The sequence below is a fragment of the Micromys minutus genome (genome assembly GCF_963924665.1).
Source record: "Micromys minutus genome assembly, chromosome: 5".
NCBI classification, from domain to species: Eukaryota; Metazoa; Chordata; class Mammalia; order Rodentia; family Muridae; genus Micromys; species Micromys minutus.
Genome location: NC_137974.1, coordinates 52,330,244 through 52,351,878, shown reverse-complemented (window position 1 = coordinate 52,351,878; position 21,635 = coordinate 52,330,244). Strand labels below are relative to the sequence as shown.

The following is a 21,635-nucleotide window of genomic DNA, read 5'->3' as shown; positions in this document are numbered from 1 at the left end:
TTGTGTTTGCTGTATTCCCCTCTTTCTGTTACAGATTCAAGGTCCTGCCTAACCCAGGACTGGGACTTTTAGGGAACACTTGGTTGTGAATGTGCTTGAGTCTGGCACCAGGCAAATCCTTGTTGCTGGTGCAGTGCACTTTCTGCAACCTTAACAGTATGTGACGATTTATTTTTTTATACAATATAAGATATATCCTGAGCAGAGATTTTATTTAATAAATACCTTTCAGTTTACAGCCAGTTAAAGCAAGATTGTTAGTCCATAGGAGAATGTGATTTCTCCGAGTGATTTTAGCCTAAGTTCTGCTTTTTATCCATTACATATTTACTACATAACATTGGAACTTTATTTCTGTGAATGTTAGGATTGTCTACATGAAATAAAGTAACTTTTATCACAACTTACTAAGATATATGTATGCATCATGTTAAATTAGGGGATTCAGTAAGTTTTATGTTTGTTTAGCCATAACCAAAAGTTACCTTTGGAATTTATTTTCTCTTCTCAGTAATATCTCTCAGTCAGACTTACACTTAATCTAGGGAATCCTGCCTTGGAAAACCTTGGGTCTACTCTCTGTTTTGATAAGGTTTGCTTTTCCCTTTGTTCACAGAGAATAAGGTAGCTTCTTTATTTGCTGCCTCAGTTTTAATTGATTTCCCCAAATAATAGTAGTAGTCTAAAACACATTCAGGGGCATTTTAGATGCAAATAATTATTTTGGATCTATGAAGCTTGATGGGTAAGCAGAGTAGAGAAAAGCTTGATGGTGAAGAGGTCAGGCTTTTGAGAACCTCTGGGAAATTGCAGGGAACAACTCAAAAATGGTCATCCCAGAAACAAAGAAAAGAAGGTTGAGGCTCTTTACAGGCCTAGCTACAGAGCAGTCTTGACAGACTCTCTCTGGAAAATAAATGCTGGAAGCTCTGGGATTCCTATGGACCATTGAAAAGATTTGTAGAGAGGTAGAGAGAGAGAGTAAGGTAGTCCCCTTCCAGACTGAAGTTTGAACTCACATGCCATTATCTGGGATAGAATCTGGTTGTACTAATGTATTAATGAGGATTTTATAAGTGAAATGTATCTGATCACACAACCTGCCATGGTCTACAGTACCACAATATATGGTGCAGCATGAGAAACCCAGGTTTCTTCTAAATCTGGGTGCTCTGTTAGTGAAGATTTATACTTAGCTGTTCTCCTTCCATCTTTCCATTTCAAAAGTCATACCAGAACTAACAGGAGGAAAAAAATTACAGGGGAAGAACCAAGATTTCACTACTAGAGAACCCAATAGTGGGACTGACAGTTTCTAAATCATAATGATTAGTTCAAACACTAGATCACCCAAATAACCCCCCATTGAAAAATACAGAAGGTGCTGGAGAGATGGCTCAGGGGTTAGGAGCACTGGCTGTTTTTGCAGAGGAGCCAGATCTGGTTCCCAGCATTTACAGGGCAGTTTAAAATCACCAGCAACATCAGTTCCTGAGGATTCAGGGCTTTTTCAGACTCTCTGGGAGCCATAGACTCATGGAGTACATAGACATATATGCACATCAGACATAAAAGATTTTAAAACACAATACTTTTTATGTAAAAGCAAGAGGTTTATTTATCCAATGCACTGGGGTGGCCTACATCCAAAGGAGAGGTAACCCTGAAAGGCTGTTACAAGCAGTTTTATACTCTTTAGGGATACAGGTTACATCAGCAAGGTTATCATTTAAATTCATTGGCTAAGTATATTAGCCTTTGAATCTATTGGCTAGCAAGCATGTGACAGGCCATGGGATCAGAGGGTCAAGTGACTATCTGTCAGCACATTCTGTGGTTTTTCAAGAATGTTCCTGCTCCTCCCAAGAACTGTGGATGGAGAATAATACTTGGACTAGCCTTGACATGAGGGTGGCAGGTGTAAGGCTGGCAAAAGCACCTAGGGTCCTTCATTTCCCCCTTTCTCTAGGCCACCATTTCAATCTTGAAATCAAAGGTCATCTTGTTCCATAGCCTCATACTCTTGTTTGAGCACCATTATTTGCAGTGTTAAGGCGTTCCTTGATAAATGCAACTAAGCGATTCAAAATCCAAGAACCAAGTTTTAGAAGCAAACATAGAATGATCCAAGGTTCTATCAGAGTTGAAACTAAAGTGACCTCCCATCCCACTGTGAAAGCAATAGGTCTAGCCGAGGCATTGGCTGAAATAAGACACAAAACCCTTTGGTCTGATTCAGGACCTCAAGATGGACACAAGGGGTCAGTCCTGAAAAAGCAAGCCCACCAGGTATCCTCAGGGAAAATCAAATACCCATCTGCCATAGTTATGAGTAGAGTTACAAAGGAACTTTTGCTCTGGGAGGACAGTGCCTATTCATAGTAATTGCCTGGACACTTGTTGCAAGGTGAGAGATTATGAGGACCTCAACTGGCAGCCCTCGTCTGTGTTTTTCTGTCTAATGGGGCCTGAAGCAGATATTCTCTCATAATAAGGGGGAACTGCATCACAGCAGGGCTGATAAGAGGTGGTAATGGAAGGCTTGATTGAGTTTAGAGCTAGGAAAGACTTCTATAAGGTTTAGAAATGGGTGCTTATCGCCCTGGGGATGCTGAGGTGAGAACAGATTCTCTATTATAGAGGCCACTCTGGTTACTGCAGTAACCCCAGTCACCACCATGGGCTGCTCTGTATGGTAAGAGTTGGCATAGAGCATCAAGACGCTGGAGGTGCAAGGACTATAACAGAGTTAGGCCCCATGGAGGTAGTCAAGGCCTCAATCTGCAAGTGAATGATACAAAGAAGCCCATTGTCATAGCCAGATTAATATAACCTTAGTTTCTAGGTGTTTCTCTTTTCTCAAGTACATGCTCTTTATCCTCCTTTGGTAAATTGAATGGAGTGGGGGTTGTAGGAGAAATTAAAAACATGGCTCTTCTCCTTCTCAGCTACCACTTTCCTGGGTGATGTCAGCGTGGGTGCCAAGAAACCCAAAGGAACCAGAGGCCTTACTGGTCCATGGGCTTGTGTAACAGCTGTTTGTGTTAGCTCCCCCTTTCCCAATTGTGGAATTTTTTCTTGCAGTAATTAAACCCCACAAGGAGTGGCAAGGGGTCTCAAAACTCCACACACTAAAAAGTAATCATCAATTCCTTAACACTTAAGGGTCCATACCCTACTCCGCTTATTTCGGGGGCACACATAGACTGGGATGAGGCATAGCTTACTCCTTAGCTGACAGTGCCCACACCCTAATCCTTAACCTCCAAGAACACCCCCAGGACAGGGCTTCAAGGATCATGTGGGTTTACCCTTGCATTCTGGTAGTCCTTCCCATTCCTAAGTGGGAATATCCCACAAGTCCAACCCAGCAGCTAATTTACACAAATCAGGGGTTAAAATGGGCCACCACGTGTAAGGGAGTGATTCTTTAGACATGGACCGCATCTGTAGCTGATAGGATCTGTCATGTTAGTCTATCAGGGATATGGGGGTTGCTCACAGTTCTCGAGACATCCTCTGCTGGCCACAGACAAACAAGTAGCCAGATCATGGTATTTGGGATATCTTGAATTTTGGGAGGTTGTCGGTCTTTTCAATTTTCCAACTTGAGATGTCAGAGACTCATGTGCTGGAGCAGGTTTCACAGGGGAGGCATGTATCCAGGCTGCAATCCTATCCACCTCCACTGCCATTGGCAAACTCAGCAAAATCAGGTATAGTCCCTTCCAGCATGGTTTGAGGGTCAGGGTCAAATGGCATCTCACATAGGCAGAGTCTCCGATTTGGAAATGGTGAGCAGTCTTCAGGGTAGCTGGAACATAGGCCATGGCCAACAAAGCCCAGACTCTGCAGAGCCTTATGTCTAATGCATAAATCATAATCATTATGGCAACTCAATTCAGGAACATCCCTCAATAGGGTGAGAGGACCAGGGGTCCCATATAGTATCTCAAAGGGGATCAAGTTGAAGCGGGAGGAGGTGTTCCTAACTTTAAACGGGGTTAAAGGAAGGAGCACCACCCACTCTGCACCCAGTCTACAAGGTCAATTGAGTTTACCAATTGGTCCCCAAGGAACAAGCTAATATCTGACTTACCTGGGCAACAGAAACTGGCCCATTGTCTGATCCAATTACCTTAGGGGTGCCAAACCTGTGAAAGATCTCTTCTAGAATCTTCTTAGCTACCACTCTTGCCATTTCTCTCTTTGTGGAGAGGCTTTCACCCACCCAGTAAAGGTATCTATAAAGACTAATAGATATTTATATCGCTACCGGCTTAATTTTGGTAAAGTCTAATTTCCAGTAAACCCCAGGTCTATCCCCCCTTCACCTTTTTTCTTTTTCTACCTAAGTTCTGCATGCTTTCACTTTCTGGCTTGGCACACAGCTATCTACTACTTCTCCCACTAAACGCCTCATATCTGGCACAAAAGAATTTGACCACAGGATGGTCCTCACATGTTTGTTGACCACTAGATGAGTCCATTGATGCATATGCTTCAAGTCCAGTACTCTATACCATGTCCTGAACGGGGGCAATGAGATCAACAGGTTATAGGGGTTAGGTACTGTGAGGTGGAGATTGGCCACCTGTTTGTTTACCTCTCAGAGATCTTGAACTTGCCAGCAATCCTGCAGTCCTTGATTCCAGGTTTCTCTACCAGTGGGAGATGTGTGTTCCACGCTGACTGGCACTTATGCAGAACTCTGACTTGTTGTGGCCAAATGATGTGTGGCATGATCCTGTCTCATGCCTCCTTTGACATGGGGAACTGATGCACTGCTATCAGGCTAGCCTGGGCTTTTCAATTCTATATGAATGAGGGGCTGGTTCTTAGCCTCCTCCATTCCTGCAGTTTCTTCTCAGGCTTGTAGATATACCTGCAGCTCAAAGAATTGATTCTTGTCCTCTAACAAGATGGTTGCGATCTGCACCTTTTGGCCCTCTAACCTGTGGGCCATCAGAGTGAAAGTGTATTTGTGCCCCCATCTTAGTCAAGAAGTCTCTCCCCCAACAAGGAACAGGGACAGTCTGGCATTACTATGAATGAATGGGATACCCAGCCCACTCCAAGATCCATAGATCTTCAGGTAGTCCATGAATATTGTTTGGTACGGTAGCTCCTGAAACCCACGACTTTATTTTTGACATGGGTCCCTCAGTTCATAGCAGGGCAGAGGATAGGTTTATCTTTGACTTTCAAGGTTACCCTGGACTCAGGGAGAGGGTCCAAACCTTGTCCCTCCTAGTTGCTCTCTTCTTGTATAGTCAAAACTTCGGGACCATGGGTCTGAGCATTCCCTTGTAGGGGTCCCCTTTTCTCCTTGTTGAGACAATCTCTGACCCAGTGTCCTTTTTCTTTATAGTAAGCACATTGATCCTTGTTGAGAGGCTCATTCTTAGTGCCAGACTTGGTTCTTAATTTTCTGTCCCTCACTACTGTGGCCAGGAACCTCTGTAAGTTCCTTTGCTGCCTATTCTCCTTCTCTCTCTCATCTTCTTCCTTTTTCGTTTCTTGCTCCTTCTCCTCTTCTGTCTCCCTGTTATGATAAACTTTCTAAAATCCTGCACTAAATCCCATAATAATTTATCTCATTGTCTCTCTAGCCACTGAAGCTTTTTTTCCTGACACTGCTACTGGACTATTGAAGGCATAGTCACTTTTCTGGTCCCTGCCTAACCTCATGCATCTTTGTCAAATTGGTGGGTCATCCTGAAACCCCCAAGGAGCCTGGTGATAAGACTTTCAGGTGCTCCCTACTTTCAGGAGAGTTGTAGTCCAGTCTGGTTTTCAAAGAGGGAAGGTTCTGAGTGGGACTTCTATTTGCCCTGGGGACATTTTTTTCTGGCTTCTAGAATAATGGGTTGGTAAAGAGAATCTGAAAAAGGTGTTGTCAATCGTCTTAGTTAGGTTGATAGGTGAAGAAAACAGAATCTAAAAGGTCAGTGAGTCACTTATTATTATCAGAAAAAAGGGGGATCTAGGAGAAAGAGGTCACCGAAGGAAGAGACCTATAGAATCTCTTTCTTAGATGGTGTGGGGTCTTGTAAAGTGAGGATCTTGGTTGAAGGAAAAGGCAAAATGTGCTGAACCCATGGAGGAGGATCCAACACCAGATTCTCTGAGACTAGGATGTAAGGACTTTAATCTGGATATCCGCCTGCCCCTGGATTAAAAACGTTCCTCTTCTTAACATCACTTCAGTTATCTAAGCTTAAACTTAAAGGGGTAGAAGTGCTTTGTCTCATGTCTAAAATTAACGCCAGTCCTATTCTACACATACACACATACACACACACACACACACACACACACACACACACACACACACACACACACACCAGAAACAAAAGTCCTGGGCATTCCTGCCACAAATACCCAAGTCCACACAGACACAACAGAAACTGAAACAAAGGGGTGCAGTTCTCACAATCCTAGGCATCCTTGCCACGAATGCCACAGGTCACTGTTAAAACTGACTGTGGTGTGGTTCTCACAATCTGGATCCTCCAAAACTGACACTAGAATTCCCATAGAATCTGAAGCGTTCTCCAGATTCTCCATGGCCCCAACACTAAGGCATGTCTTCCCACCACTTACTGGCCACCAGATTGATTGGTGACAGGATTCACAGATGTTCACAAACAAGCTGAAAATGAACAGAAGGACACAAACAAACAACACATAGACAGTTCACCCTGCCAAGGGTACAAAACAAGACTCAGTCAGATCTTGTTGATACTTGCAACCATCATAGATTAAGACAATCAAATATATAAACATTGCCCCTAGCATAGGCACAGAAAACAGTTAAACAGGCTGCCCTGCCAGCAAATGCTGACATGGAGTCAGACAACTCCCCAGTTCCCGCTAGTCAGAGTCAAAAAGGTTCCAAATGGGGCCTAAAGCATCCTTCATACTCCCCATGGTCATGACTTACAGACACGCTGAAGCAAACCAAAAACAAGAACAAAAGAAAGACAGACATTCAGACTAGACAAGATAACTGTGAGGTACCTTATCTTGAGACCTGTTGAAGCCTCCTGTGTCCTCCGTTCACCAGTCTCTCATGTCCCTACAGGGAGTCTCATTGTTTCCCAGCCAATGCACCAAATGTAAGACCCAAATTGAGTGTTATATATTTGAGGCTCCCATGAATGAGCCAAGGGATCGGGAATCAATGCAAAAGCAAAAGGTTTATTTGTTTAGTGCACTGGGGTGGCCTATGTCCAGAGGAGAGGTGACCAATATGTTTTTCTGAACAGGGGGAAAAAACAGCTTTATTTTTGGCAATCTGCACATTAACCTTCCTTTGTGCTGTTTCTCTTCAAATATTACCCAGCCTCAAATCACCCATACTTTCACTGGAATACCTTCCATTCTCATTTGACACAAGCAGTTTAGAATTCTCAGAAGTGGTTGGTCTGTTTCTTAACTGAGTCTTGATTAAGTTACTGTCCTTGAGAAAGGAATCTTGTCTCTTCTGAGTGTGGACACTTGTCCAGCTCAGGTACAATTTTCCTTTGACAATGTGGTCCAGCAGTCTGTGGAAACAGAGATCCATTTGCAAAACAAAGGAGCCTTACAATGTGATACATCTGTTATTATTCTACTGCGAAACATTCATAAATATTCATTGAAGTAAGGAGGCTAAGATAAAATTATGAGTAGTCTAATCATCTTCTAAGTATTAGATATTTCTTGGAATAAAATGTCTGATTTTCTCAAAATTCTAGCTTAAGCAAAGCAAGACACAAACAAATTTATTCTTTATAAACAATTTTATTTATATTGCTTTGACCCTATGTGTAGTAGATTAAAAGCCAAAGAGAAGTGACTTCAGAATGTGTAGCTTCTCCTTACAGTCTCCTACATCTACATGTATGTTTTCTCCGCACCTCCTACAAAACCATATTGTACACATAGAAAAAAAAATACCCAATCAAGTTAAAGCTTAATGTTGTGCTTTGTGTATATCCTACTTTCAGTCGATGGAATCAGTCGATTGCTTTATTTTTACTTTATACTTTTTCCAGTCACTATCAAGCATGAAACATATAGGTGGAATCTACTGTCTGGCTCTGAAGTTTATTAGTGAAATGCCAAACAACACTATGACTGAGACTGAGATAAATGCTGCAAGCACTGATTGCACTTTACAGTACTGATGGATCTCAATTCTGATATCTGCTCAAAAATTTCACATAAGGGTCTGGAGCAATGCCAGTGGTTAAGAACACTTATAACCTTCCACAGGACCTGACTTGAATTTCCAGCACTCATGTCAGGCAGCTCATAGCCTTCTGTAACTGTACCTCCAGGGGGCTTGATGCGATCTCCTACCTTCTTTAGATACATGCATGTGTACTTGGGAACACACATATAAATACACACGTATACATGCATGTACACATAAAAATACAATATAATAAATTATTTATGTATATAATTCATATATATGCAATCGTTCCCTGTTGTATACATTTCACAATTTTCATGATTAAATACTTAAATACATTTTAAAATTCAGAAAATATATAACATTGATATTAGCCTACATTCTTAGCACACTTAAGAGAGTTTTCAAACTATGGAGCAGGCACCAATATCAGCCTGCTTTATATACAGTGCCCATGCTTTATAGTGGTGGAAATCTGTGACTCTAACAGTGTTTGACAATAACAATGAAAAGAGACCTCAGGGGCCATGAATAGAGAGTCAAACACTCCATTTCTGAAGAGGTTTATGGGTAAATGGTACATTTGCTGTAGTTTCTCAATTCTGGCTGACCCAGAAAGACATTCTTGCAAAGGTTTAAAGGAAAACTTCTTCAATATAGTGAGCTCAGTACATAAACTCTGCTGAAAGTCAAAGCTGTTCTAGAGGGAATGAGTGGTTAGGTCCATTTTCTGTTACTTCAACAAGGAGATTTTCTTTTCTATTTTTATCCTGTTCTTCTATTAGAGGGTAATAAAATCTGCAATAAGAGACCATGTGTGAACTTAAAACTATATAGGGAGTTCAAACACTATCTGTGAATTATAGTAGCCTTTTAAAGTATGAGAACTAGATACTGGTTCCATACAGAGGCAGATATTCATACCCAACCATTGGACTGAGCACAGGAACCCCAGTGGAGGAGCTAGGGGAAGGACTAAAGGAACTGAAGGAGTTTGCAGTCCCATAGGAAGAACAACAATATCAACCAACCAGACCTCCCAGGGCTCCCAGGGACTAAACCACCAACCAAATAGTACACATGGAAGGACCCATGGCTCTAGTTGCATATGTAGCAGAGGATAGCACTGTCTGATATCAATAAGAGAAGAGGCTTTTTGTCAAGACTTGATTCCCCAGTGTAGAGGAATGGCAGAATGGTCAAGTGCATGGTTGGGAGGGGGAGCATTCTCATAAAAGCAAGGGAGAGGAAATAGGATAGGGAGATAACATTTGAAATGTAAATATGGTTCTGGCCTCCATCTGTGCCCAGAGTCAAAGCCGGCCCACCACTATCAGGACTCACAGCCTGCCCACAGAGAGCAGAACTCCCAGGAGCAATCTCTCTCACAAGTCTACAGGCCAACAGACCCACAGAAGAGACAAATTCCAGTCAGAGACAACATGATCATCTTGCATTACAGATAACAAGGTGGCAAAAGGCAAGTTCACAATCCTAAGCAACAGAAACTAAGACAACCTGGTAACATCAGAACCCAGTTCTCCTGCCACAGTAAGTAGTGGATATTCCAAAACACCAGAAAAAAACCAAGATTTGGACTTAAAATCATATCTCATGTTGATGATGGAAAGCCTCGAGAAGCACATAAATAACTCCCTTAAAGAAATACAGAACAAACCTAAACAAGAAGCCCTTAAAGAGAAAACCAAAAAATCACTTAAAGAGATACAGAAAAACACAACCCAACAGGACAAGAAATTGAAAACAGAAATAGAAACAATAACGAAATCACAAAAGGCAACAATATTGGAGATAGAAAACCTAGGAAAGAGATTGGGAGTCATAGATACAAGCATCACCAAAATACAAGAGATGGAGGAGAGAATCTCAGAGGCAGAAGATAACATAGAAAACGTCAGAACAGTCAGAGAAAATGCAAAGCTCAAAGAGCTCCTAACCCAAAACATCCAGGAGATCCAGGATATAATGAGAAGATCATTCCTAAGGATAGCAGGTGTAGAAGAGAGAAAAGACTCCAAACTAAAAGGCCCACTAAATGTCTTCAACAAAATTATAGAAGAAAACTTCCCTAACCTAAAGAAAGTGTTGACCATGAACATACAAGAAGCCCACAGAACTCCAAATAGATTGGATCAGAAAAGAAATTTCTCCTGACACATAATAGTCAAAACACCAAATGTTCTAAACAAAGAAAGAATACTAAAAGCAGTAAGGGAAAAAGACAATATATAACATATGAAGGCAGAAAAGGCAACTGACGGGATGATGAGTAGACAGCCAGGAAGTCTTTGGCGTTTGGAGGTGGCAGCTTCTCCATGGGTCTGGCCATGTCTCCATACTTTGAGTGTTTGCACCACTCCAAGGAAACAACATTCAGAGTTCATAGATAACTTATACTTATGAAAACTGGCAATAATTTAATTCTATATCCAAGTTTTCTGTAGGCACATCAGGAATCATGAACAGCTTTACTAAGGAAGAGTTTGGCTGCCATATCCTTGATGAAGGCTTTACTGCTAAGGACATTCTGGAACCAAAAATCAATGAAGTTTCTTCCTCTGATGATAAGAATGCTTTCTATGCTTTGGGCCTTGGAGACATTCTAAATAAGCATCTGAGGTAGCTAATAGTTCTTCTCCCAGTTATACCCTCTTATGAAGTCAAGTGTAGTGGCAACAGAGCCATAGTTAGCAACACCTAGCAGCCATTGGGACAGGACTTGACTGTGCAAGTAAGACTGAAATAGAGTTGATGCAGGGCCTTGTGGTGCCCCCAGAGAGGATTATGTGTGCAAATCCTTGTAAACAAGTGTCTCAGATCAAGATTACTGCCAGTAATGCAGTTCAGATGATCACTTTTGACAGTGAGATTGAATTGATGGACGTTGGCAGAGCACATCCTAAGGCAAAGTTGGCTTTGTGGATTGCAACTGATGATTCCAAAGCAGTGTGCTGCCTCAGTGTTAAATTTGGTGCCACACTCAAGACTAGCAGGCTTCTTTTGGAAAGGGCAAAGGAGCTAAATATTGACATCACTGGTGTCAGCTTCCATGTAGGCAATGGATGTACTGACCCCGAGACCTTTGTGCAGGCAGTATCAGATGCCCACTGTGTCTTTGGCAAGGGAACAGCAGTTGGTTTCAGTATGTATGTGCTTGATATTGGTACTGGCTTTCCTGAATCTGAAGATACAAAACTTAAACTTGAAGAGATCACCAGTGTAATAAACCCAGCTCTGGACAAGTACGTCCCACCGGACTCTGAAGTGAGAATCATTGCTGAGCCAGGCAGATACTATGTTGCGTCAGCTTTCACACTTGCAGTGAGTATCACTGGCAAAAGAACCATGTGTAAGGAGCAGCCTGGCACTGATGATGAAGATGAGTCAAACAAGCAAACATTCATGTATTATGTGAATGATGGAGTGTATGTATCATTTAAGTGCATTCTTTATGATCAAGCACATGTGAAGTCCCTGATGCAGAAGATACCCAAGCCAGATGAGAAGTACTACTCATCCAGCATCTGGGGACCAACATGCGATGGCCTTGATTGTATCATTGAGCACTGTACCCTGACAAATGCATGTGGATGTTTGAATGCATTTTGAGAACATGGTGCACACACTGTTGCTGCTGCTTCTTCTCCTTTCAATGGGTTCCAGAGGCCAAACATCTACTATGTAATGTAACAGCCAATATGACAAAGCCTGAAGCAGGTACAGAGCCAAGCATTTCTGCCAGAAGTGGAAGAGCATTCTGCCCATGTCTTGTGCCCAGGAAACTGGGATGGACAATAGCTTGTACTTCTGCTAGTTTCAATGCACAGATGCCATTCTTGTAGCTCTTACCTGCAAGTTTAGCTTGAATTAAGGTATTTGGGGGGACCATTTAACTAAATTACTGCTAGTTTAGAATGTCTTTCTAAGAGTAAGGTTGGCACCAATGCAGTATGGAAGGGTAGCAGATGGCGGGTCACACTTATTGTGTTCCAATGGAAACTTTGAATATTTTATATAGATTTTTATTCATTTTTCAGAAATGATACTAAGGAGTGCTCCCCCGCTGCTGAGCGAGCATTTGTAGCTTGTATATTAGCAGAATGGGCCAAAAGCTTATGCTGTGACCCATTTGAAAATAAAGTATCATGAAATAATAATAATTTAAAAAGACAGACCAATCAAAATTACACCCGACTTCTCAACAGAGACCACAAAAGCTAGAAGATCCTGGGCAGACATCACACAGACCCTAAAAAAAAACACAAATGCCAGCCCAAAATTACTATATCCAGAAAAACTCTCAATTACCATTGATGAAGAAAGTAAGATATTTCAGGACAAAACCAAATTTATACAATATCTGTCCAAAAACTCAGCTCTACAAAGGATAGTACATAGAAAACTCTGACACAATGAGGGAAACTACATCCTAGATAAAGCAAGAAAATAATCTTCTTGCAACAAACCCAAAAGAAGAAAACCATACAAACATAATTCTACCTCTAACCACAAAAATAACAGGAAACAACTATCAATATTCCTTAATATCTCTTAACATTAATGGACTCAATTCCTCAATAAGAAAACATAGACTATCAGACTGGATGCAAACAGTAAACTAATCTCAGGTCAGCGACAAAGACAGACACTACCTCAGAGTAAATGGCTGGGGAAAATAAAAGCTTTCCAAACAAATGGTCTGAAGAAAGAAGCTGGTGTAGCCATTCTAATATTGAATAAAATAAACTTTTGACCAAAAGTTATTTAAAAAGATAAGGAAAGACATGTTTTACTCATCAAAGGAAAAATCTATGAAGATGAACTCTCAATCCTGAAAATGTAGGCTCCAAGTACAAGAGCATCCACATTCATAAAAGAAACTCTACTAAAGCTCAAAGCATATATTACCCTACACAAATAATAGTGGGAGACTTCAACACCACACTTTCATCAATGGACAGATCAAGGAAGCAGAAACTGAATAGAGACACAGTGAAAAATAACAATTTATGAACTAAATAGATTTAACAGACATCTATAGAGCAAAAGAACATACCTTCTTCTCAGCACCTCACCACAGTTTGTCTAAAACTGACCACATAGTCAGTCATAAAATAGTTCTCAACATATACAAGTAGATGGAAATACTCCCCTACATCCTATCAGATCACCATGGACTAAGGCTGGTTTTCAATAACAACAAAAAGCCCACAAACACATGAAAACTGACAATGCTCTACTGAATGATAATTTGGTCAAGGAAGAAATAAAGAAAGAAATTAAAAATTATTTAGAATTTAACAAAAATTAAGGCACAACATACCCAAACTTAGGGGATACAATGAAAACACTGCTAAGAAGAAAACTCATAGCTCTGATTGTGTCCAAAAAGAAGCTGGAGAGATCATACATTAACAGCTTGACAGCACAGCTGAAAGCTCTAGAACAAAAAAAAAAAGCAGATACACCAAAGAGGAGTAGATCACAAGAAATAATCCAACTCAGAGCTAAAATCAACCAAGTAGAAACAAAAAGAGGTACACAAAGAATCACCAAAACCAGAAGCTGGTTCTTTGAGAAAATCAACAAGATTGATAACCACTAACCAGACTAACTAGAGGCTGCAGAGAGCATATCCACATATGATATATGGGGAGACATAAATGGGGAGACAAAACAACAAAAACAGGAAATTCAAGAAATCATTGGATCCTACTACAAAAACCTATACTCAACAAAACTGGAAAATCTGGATAAAATGTTCTATTTTCTAGACAGACAGCAGTTACCAAAGTTAAATCAGGATCAGATAAACCATCTAAACAGTTCCATTACACCTCAAGAAATAGAAGCAGTTGTCCAAAGCCTCCCAACCAGGACTAAATTTGTCCAGTGCAGAATTCTATCAGACCTTCATAGAAAACCTAATACCAATGCTCTCCAAGCTATTCACTAAATAGAAACAGAAAAAACACTATCCAATTCATTCTTTAAAGACACAATTACGCTTATTCCTAAAGCACACAAAGACCCCACTAAGGAAGAGAACTTCAGACCATTGAATCACTTCAGTGCTGATCCGCTTGGGAAGGGGAGTTCAGGATTAGCATCAAAATACAAAGAGCATCAAGGCAATCCATAACAGTGTACAGTTTTGAAAGTTTTATAAAAAAATGTCTTAAATAGGAGTTGGAGACACCTAATTCCCTGACTCTGCAAAGTTTAAGTGGAAATGGTAAGTCGGGAGCTTGCTTGCTAAAAGTGTAGTCCCAGGACTTCTCTGTTTCTATAGACTGAGTGCCCCAGGGTGGCTTCCTTCTGGGTTCATGATGGTGTCTGTGGCAGTAATCATTAAAAAAATATGTTTAACATTTTATCGGCCCTGCGGTATCACTCTGCAGACACCGCTTCTAGTATGGAGCCGTGCACAGGTACTCTGTCACTTGGTCCAAATTATTCCTTTTCCACAGGATTCCTTTCCCAGGCAGTGGAAACTACACCTGCCCTACTGCCTCAGTCCCTGGTGGAATTGCCTACCCCCCAGGCATCTTCTTTTCTCCACTGCCAGTCACAAACATCACTTCAAAGCCTGGTAACTCAATTCACAAAACCTCTGCACATTAAGATTTCAAACTGCCTTTATATATGAAATAAAGACCTGCACTATTTTCTTAAATATTTATATCTACCTATGTCTGATTACAGCCACCAGACTTTAAGTCTTCTTTCACTGACTGCATCTTGATTTTTTCTCTATCTCTCTTCCTCTTCCTTTTTTCTACCTTTTCTCCACCCACCTCATATTGTCTAATTATGTCATGCCTTAACATAAATCTACAGGTGTGCATGTTGTGTGCAACCAAAAGTCAGAAAGGAGAGAGTGTGCTTAATGTTTTCCAGTAACATAAGGATCTCTCAGTCAGTGTCAACAAATCCAGACACTAATCATACTTGGCCTTAAAAAAAAATCAGAGGGTTTATAAATAATGAATGTCTATGATATAGCTAAACCAATGAGCTTATATGCAAAAGCCAGTACTTACAGAAATTTAATGAAGCCATTGAAGTGGCCATTTTGAAAAAGGCCACTGGTTGTTTGGTACTGGAAATGCGTGGCTCATGGTGCTTCTGCTAAGTTATACGTACCATATGTAACTATCAAAGGAAAGTTCTAGGTACAATTTCTATGTGACCTAGAACAGGCCAACTTTGTCTCTCTAGCTACTGATTCTAACTTGGAGACTCTGATGAGACAGTCAGAGCATATGACATATTCTTACCTACTAGATGTACAAGCCTTCGTAGTTAGAAGAATGGTCCCCTCATCCGAAAGAAGTGTCTGTAAGTTCCAAGTATAACTGTCGTCCTAACTGACAAACACAAGACTGTCATTTGTTTGGGACTTTTTTTATAAAGCAACAAATGCATGGGTGAAATGGGGTCAATTATCTTCATTACCTTGCCTGATGGTGGAGTTTGGTTGAACTTATCTAAATCTCATGACAAATATACAACATGACAAAGAATTTGGGAAACCATCATTTAATTACCTGAATCATAAAATGGGGTTGGGTAGGGCAGAGACATTTGGTGCAATCAGTAGCCCTGGATTTAATAAAATTGGTCTAGCAGGAAAATATGCACATTTGGCAAAATCAGAGACAGGTCAAGAACTGTGCACTAAGAAGATTACATCACCAGATGCACTTCCATCTCCTCCCTAACACATACAAATGAAAATCATGGCTTTTTTCCCCTCTGCCTACCAAATAAAGTTTCAGAATTCACAGGTCTTAGTGATTGGCAGGACTCAGGAAGACTAGATATACGTGATAAGAACTATTTCACAGGATATGGAAACATTGCTAAGGGTGAATTTTGACTTGTGTTTCTGTTCCCGAAACACATGCCATAAACACACCAAAACAAAACAAAAAAATTCTGTTTACACAAAAAGCCACAATATAGTGTATGACAGTGTCTGCTATTATTGGAGAAAAAAGGAATCAGTCCCACAGATAGACTTCTTAAATAATAAATTTCAGGTTTCAAAATCTCCTAGATTTAAATGTTGGGGGACTCTGATAAGACATTCAGAGCACATGCATAATTCTGGCACAAAAAGAAGGGAGTCTTTGGATGCTTTAGTGTCTGCAAGAGAGAGCTGAGTTACTTTGTAGCAGATACTGGTTTTCTTACTACCCACTTTTTAATAGGACTTGGGGGCAAGAGGACATGGTGGGTGTAAGCATTTGGCTGTGTAAATGGAGGTGGTGAGCTGGTTTGGCTGCTGGGTTTTTATTCATAGAAGGAGAAAGAAGAAACAACAAGGAAAAGGGAGGAAGAGAAAGTGGATGGATGAAAACTAATATACAAGTGGAGAACACATATCAAGTAATGTTCCTGTTATCTATTCTCTGCACCTTGAATCAGAAGTCCACATCAGCATAGCCTCCCCATGTACAAAGTATTTAAAAAAATGAAGTGGGGCTTGGGAAGATTGTAATATCAAGGGAGAGAAAGAATTTTCTTTTCTAATATGAATGGCAAAAACACGAGAGGATTTTAGGTTGCTGTTGGGGTAAGAGGAAAGCTTGCTTTTGTTCGGTCAGGATGATTCTGTTTGGATGTACTGTTTCACTTCACAATGCTCTGGTGCTAAGTTTTATGGTAAAGACAGAACTTCTGTAACCTGGAGAGTCCTAGACAGAAAGTGGTCTCAACAGTTTTTACTGGCAATTCTATTTAATCTTTTCACCACATGGCAGCTTGAACATGCCACCCTCAAAAGTAAACTTTGTTTCTTCTTCTTGATCAAGACTAGCGTCTGTCCTATCTTAGAATAGACTCTGTCAACAAACCCAGCAGGAACCAGCACACACCACTGCAATCAAACCTATCCCCATCAGAGTCTCCATGCTCTCTGCCTTCAAGGGATGTTGTCTTTCTTTTACCTTAAAGGGAATTAATTTTCCCAAGGAATTTTAATAGGGTGCTGGGCGTGTCGTTAGGAACACCATAATGGAATCTTCTGTCACATCATCTGAAAGCTCTATTTTCTTGATGTCTATGTTGTTTTTAGTTCCAACTAAGACAGTAATTTGCCTTCTGGAAGAGTTAATATGTGTTGATATTCCTGGAGCCAATTGTGGCTGTAAATTTCCATTCAGAGTTCATGGCCTCAAAGTTGTAGTGATGTACTGTATAAGTTACATGTCAAGAATGTGGCTCTAAAAATGGGGAAAAAATTACATTGAAAGCTAGAATGCATTTATTCAGAATTATTGTGTCTACGCGGTAGCAAATCTTTTGTTCTTGTTGTTCATATAGTTTGCTTTGAAAAAATTTACTATTTAATCTATCTGGAACTGTTTTCTGAAATTACACTATTTACTTACCTGACCTTTAATTAACAGTCTAAATAACTCTTTTCCATGAGGCAATGGTTTACGTTACTGCTTTCTATAGAGATTCTAAACACGATAACATAGCAAAAGATAAGGCCCAAATTCTAGACCAAAGATGTCTTTCATGAAGTAAATAATCTTACAAACACTACTTTGGGGCTAAATTGGTAGTTCAGACTGCATATTTATTGTTCTTGCAAAGGATAAAAGTTTAGTTCCCAGCATCCAGAGCCTGGGGCTCATGGTCACCTGTAACGCCAGCTCCAGGGCTTGTGACACCCTCTTCTGGGCTCCGAGGACAACACATTTCTGTAGATACAGATGTGTAGACTCACAAATGTGTGCGCACATGCACATAGACATGAAATAAAATTAAAATATTTTTTCTTTATTTTTTGAGGGTTTGCTCAGTGTTCTGTTTCACACATGGAATCCTGTCTGTCCTAGTGTTATTGGTTAATTAATTCATAAACATATTGCATCATTATCAATTTGTTAAAACTTTCACTGGATATTGTAATTCTCAATATACCTAAAATTTAAAAACCAGTCTTTCAACGCTCTATCTTTATCCAATCCTGAATAAAAGATCAGATGGAAGCACCCCCTACTGAGAGCTCAGCTATTCAATTCAGGTTAGTTTGGTTCAGGAATGAGCTCATTTTGCCCACTGGAAGGGCCATTCAAATGTATTTCCAATCATCCCACTTGGTGGCACAGTTTATTTTGAGATGCTGATAGTGGAGCTAAGGACTCCATAGATGGTTCAGCATGTTGTGGGCAGGAGACCTGTGACACTGAGAAGGCATGACCCACACACACAGAAATGGAGAAACACCCTTCCACTCTATCATGAGTTTGGAAGGCCTGTTCTGCTTCTAGCAGTTGACGATCTACTAAAAATAAATCAGACAACCATCAGGTTGTTTCTGGAAAATTCCACACCGGCAATTTCGGCCTACATGTTGAGAGTTGGTAGCCTGGGTCACATAATGACTTCCTTCTAGACTTTTCCAAATGCCTAAGTTTAAGCTGTGCCCACCTACTTTTGGGGCTACAAGAAAGAGTTAGCCTCAGGATGCTCTCACAGAGAGTGGATTGGATGAATTTAACAAGATTTCATTAAAATAGAGATAGCCAATCACTACAACATTTTTTTAGTGTTAAGTAATCCAAAGAGTGGAAATTTGTACATATTATATTTGAGAAGATGAAATCTCTCTTGTGCTAAGAAAGAAATACTTCAGAAAATAGAGATTCGAGTCACATTCAACCTCCTAATAGACTCTGTTGGTGTTTGTTGTTTGCTTATTTGTTTGTTTTTTTTTTTTTTTGATCCAGATCTAATGTTAGAAAAACAACTTTGTCAGTAGATTTTATTGTTGTTTTAAATGGATACATTCTGTTGTTTGTATGTTTATGGACTGTGTCACCTTTGAGAATCTGAAAAAGTGCTGAGTGAGTCACCTCTAAAATGAATGCAGCAGACACAGTACTATCTGACTACAGTTCAGGGTCCTCCTAGTTATCTGGTAGCCCCAGAACACTCAGGTACTCATAGTCTTTTCTCTAATTAACCATGTCATAGATCTTGTTCTCTGCACCTCATTTTGTAGCTTCCATTTTTTCCAAGAACTTTCCTTCTAGAAAATTTGGTAAGTGTTCCCACCACCCTCTTTTTCATTAATGCCCTGCTTCTGTCTGTCGGAACTTATAGTCACAAACGCTTAGCTAGAATATATTAAGCCAGAAAGTTGCTGTTCAATTATCACCCTAAACAGAAACTCAGTGTGTCTGGTCCTTTGTACATGGAATCTGCTGTTCCAAGTACTCGGTGACATCTGTGTACCAGTCTGCATCCCCTCCAATCTCAGGAAATGGAAGCTACCATTGGTTTCAAAGGCAATGGAGCCTCCTTAATTCTTTACAGTGATACCTCAGTCACTGCCGAACATCTCACCATCCTCTCCAGCATAGGTATGGCTTTTGATCAAGATATAAATCCATCTAGAGGCCCAAATTACTCACTCACCTTGAGCATGGCTAGCTCTGAGTTGAAGTGTTCCTTTCATTGAGAAATCTCACTTTCTGTTTTCACTGCTCTGAAACCTGTCCACTCTGTGTGCCTCTGACGATTGCTGTTGGCTCTGCTCTCTCTACACAGGTCACAACGTTGACTCAGGAGGTCTCCCAGCTAGGGAAAGATATGAGAAGCATCATGCAACTTCTGGAAAACATCTTGTCACCTCAGCAGCCATCACAATTTTGTTCTCTGCATCCCACCCCAATGTGTCCTTCCAGAGAAAGTTTACAGACTAGGGTGAGCTGGAGTGCTCACCAGCCTTGCCTACATTTTCAGGCAGGTGGAGGACATCTTTACCATGGCAATGCCACCTCTGACGTCTGGAGTGTCGATCCCACCTTGGTGAATAGCAGCCTTCAACGAACTGAAGCTCATGAGCAAAACCCAGCAGACAGTGAACTGCATCATTCTCCAAACCTGGATTATTCCCCCTCCCACTGTCAGGTTATCCAAGAAGGCCACTTGCAGTTCCTAAGGTGCATCTCCCCCCACTCGGATACCACACTGACACCTTTGCAGTCCATCTCAGCCACTCTCTCATCCTCTGTGTGCTCCTCATCAGAAACATCCTTGCACCTGGTTCTCCCAAGTAGGTCAGAGGAGGGCAGCATCACTCATGGACCTGTGAGTTCGTTCAGTTTGGAAAACTTACCGGGCTCTTGGGACCGAGAAGGAATGATGTCGGCCTCTACAGAACCTTTGGAGAACTTTCCAGTAGAAGTTGTCACAAGCACAGTGGATGTAAAGGACAGCAAAGCCATAAACGTATAATATTAGCACATAAGGGCAGTGTTCAATGCCAAACCCACTGCTGCATGACAGCTCTAGTTCGCCTTTGTGGCTTCTAGCAGATGAGGAGCCTGAGCATAGTTAGGAATTCTGCAGGAAAGAGGGCAAGGGGCCAGGAAAAGGCAGAGCCACCTCTCTACTGTAGCAAACAATTTCTAGATTGTAGAAGCATCAAACCTTTTCTGTACAGGTATTAACTTACTGGTCTGATTGACAGACTTTGGTAACTATCCGATGACCCAGAGGGTCTGAGCAGACAGAATTCCCAGACAAAGAGTTTGGGAATTCGTTTTGTCATATGTGGTTTTTGTGAAGTGCAGCAAAGGTTTTTCTTGAGTGCCTGATTGTCATTCCTGAACAATATCCATAGCACTGTTGGTCTCGGGAGTGCATGACTCCTGCTGATCTATTTTCCTTTTTGTGAAGGCAGAGGAACAATTATCACTGCATGTCATCTCCTAGACAATCAGTCAAATAGAGCTGGTGGCCAGTGGTTAGCTATCCGCACGTTATTTGCCATGTAAATGAAAATGTCTATTTATCGAAAAAAGAAGCTATTTTTATATCCTTGGTATGAAATATGTATTTAAAGTACTTAAACTATTTATAAAGAAATGAATGTTTTCTTTTCATTTTGGTAAAAAAAAATGCTTGCTGTTTTAACAAAAATACACTACTGTTATGTATAGTAAATCAAAAATTATTTATTATTAAGAGGCTGTAGTTTTGGAAGGAATCCCCTTTTATCTGCATGCAGTTTGCAAAACAGAAAAAATGTACATGCACCCTCACACTTCTGGGATACAAAAGGATAGTGGGGTCACATTTTGTCATTGAAATAAAAACACAGACTCAGTGCAAACTCCATGAGATTTGGCCTGGTAATGGAGATAGTGCTTCACCTTTGCTGACTCAGCCAATGCTGTGGACCCCAGCAGCCTATGCAAGAGCAATTCTTCAAGCATTATATTCTGCGATTTAAGAGCCTAAATTCTGTCTATTATTTGATTACAGCCTATATTGAGCCACTTTAGATTCAACACTATGAATATATCCTACCACCATTCATCATTTTAGAAGAGTTCTACATCTCCACATAAGGCCAAGATGTTTGGATTGTGTCCCCTAGGCTGCCCATGGTACCTGTTTA

General features: G+C 40.7%; 1 protein-coding gene and 1 pseudogene across 2 annotated transcripts in view; both read left to right on the top strand.

The window, feature by feature from the left end:
- The window catches only part of KCNH8 (potassium voltage-gated channel subfamily H member 8), a gene marked incomplete at both ends in the record, with an annotated part of 386,577 nt that extends 366,110 nt beyond the window's left edge, over positions 1 to 20,467 (top strand). Inside the window, one exon of the mRNA XM_080917518.1 lies at positions 19,778 to 20,467. Within this exon, the coding sequence (XP_080773644.1) occupies positions 19,778 to 20,467 (690 nt within the window). The remainder of the gene's footprint in view (positions 1 to 19,777) is intronic.
- On the top strand, positions 10,665 to 11,896 carry LOC308421054 (ornithine decarboxylase-like; annotated as a pseudogene). Its single transcript has one exon. The product of its transcript is annotated as an ornithine decarboxylase-like (transcript).
- Positions 20,468 to 21,635: the final 1,168 nt, after the last annotated feature.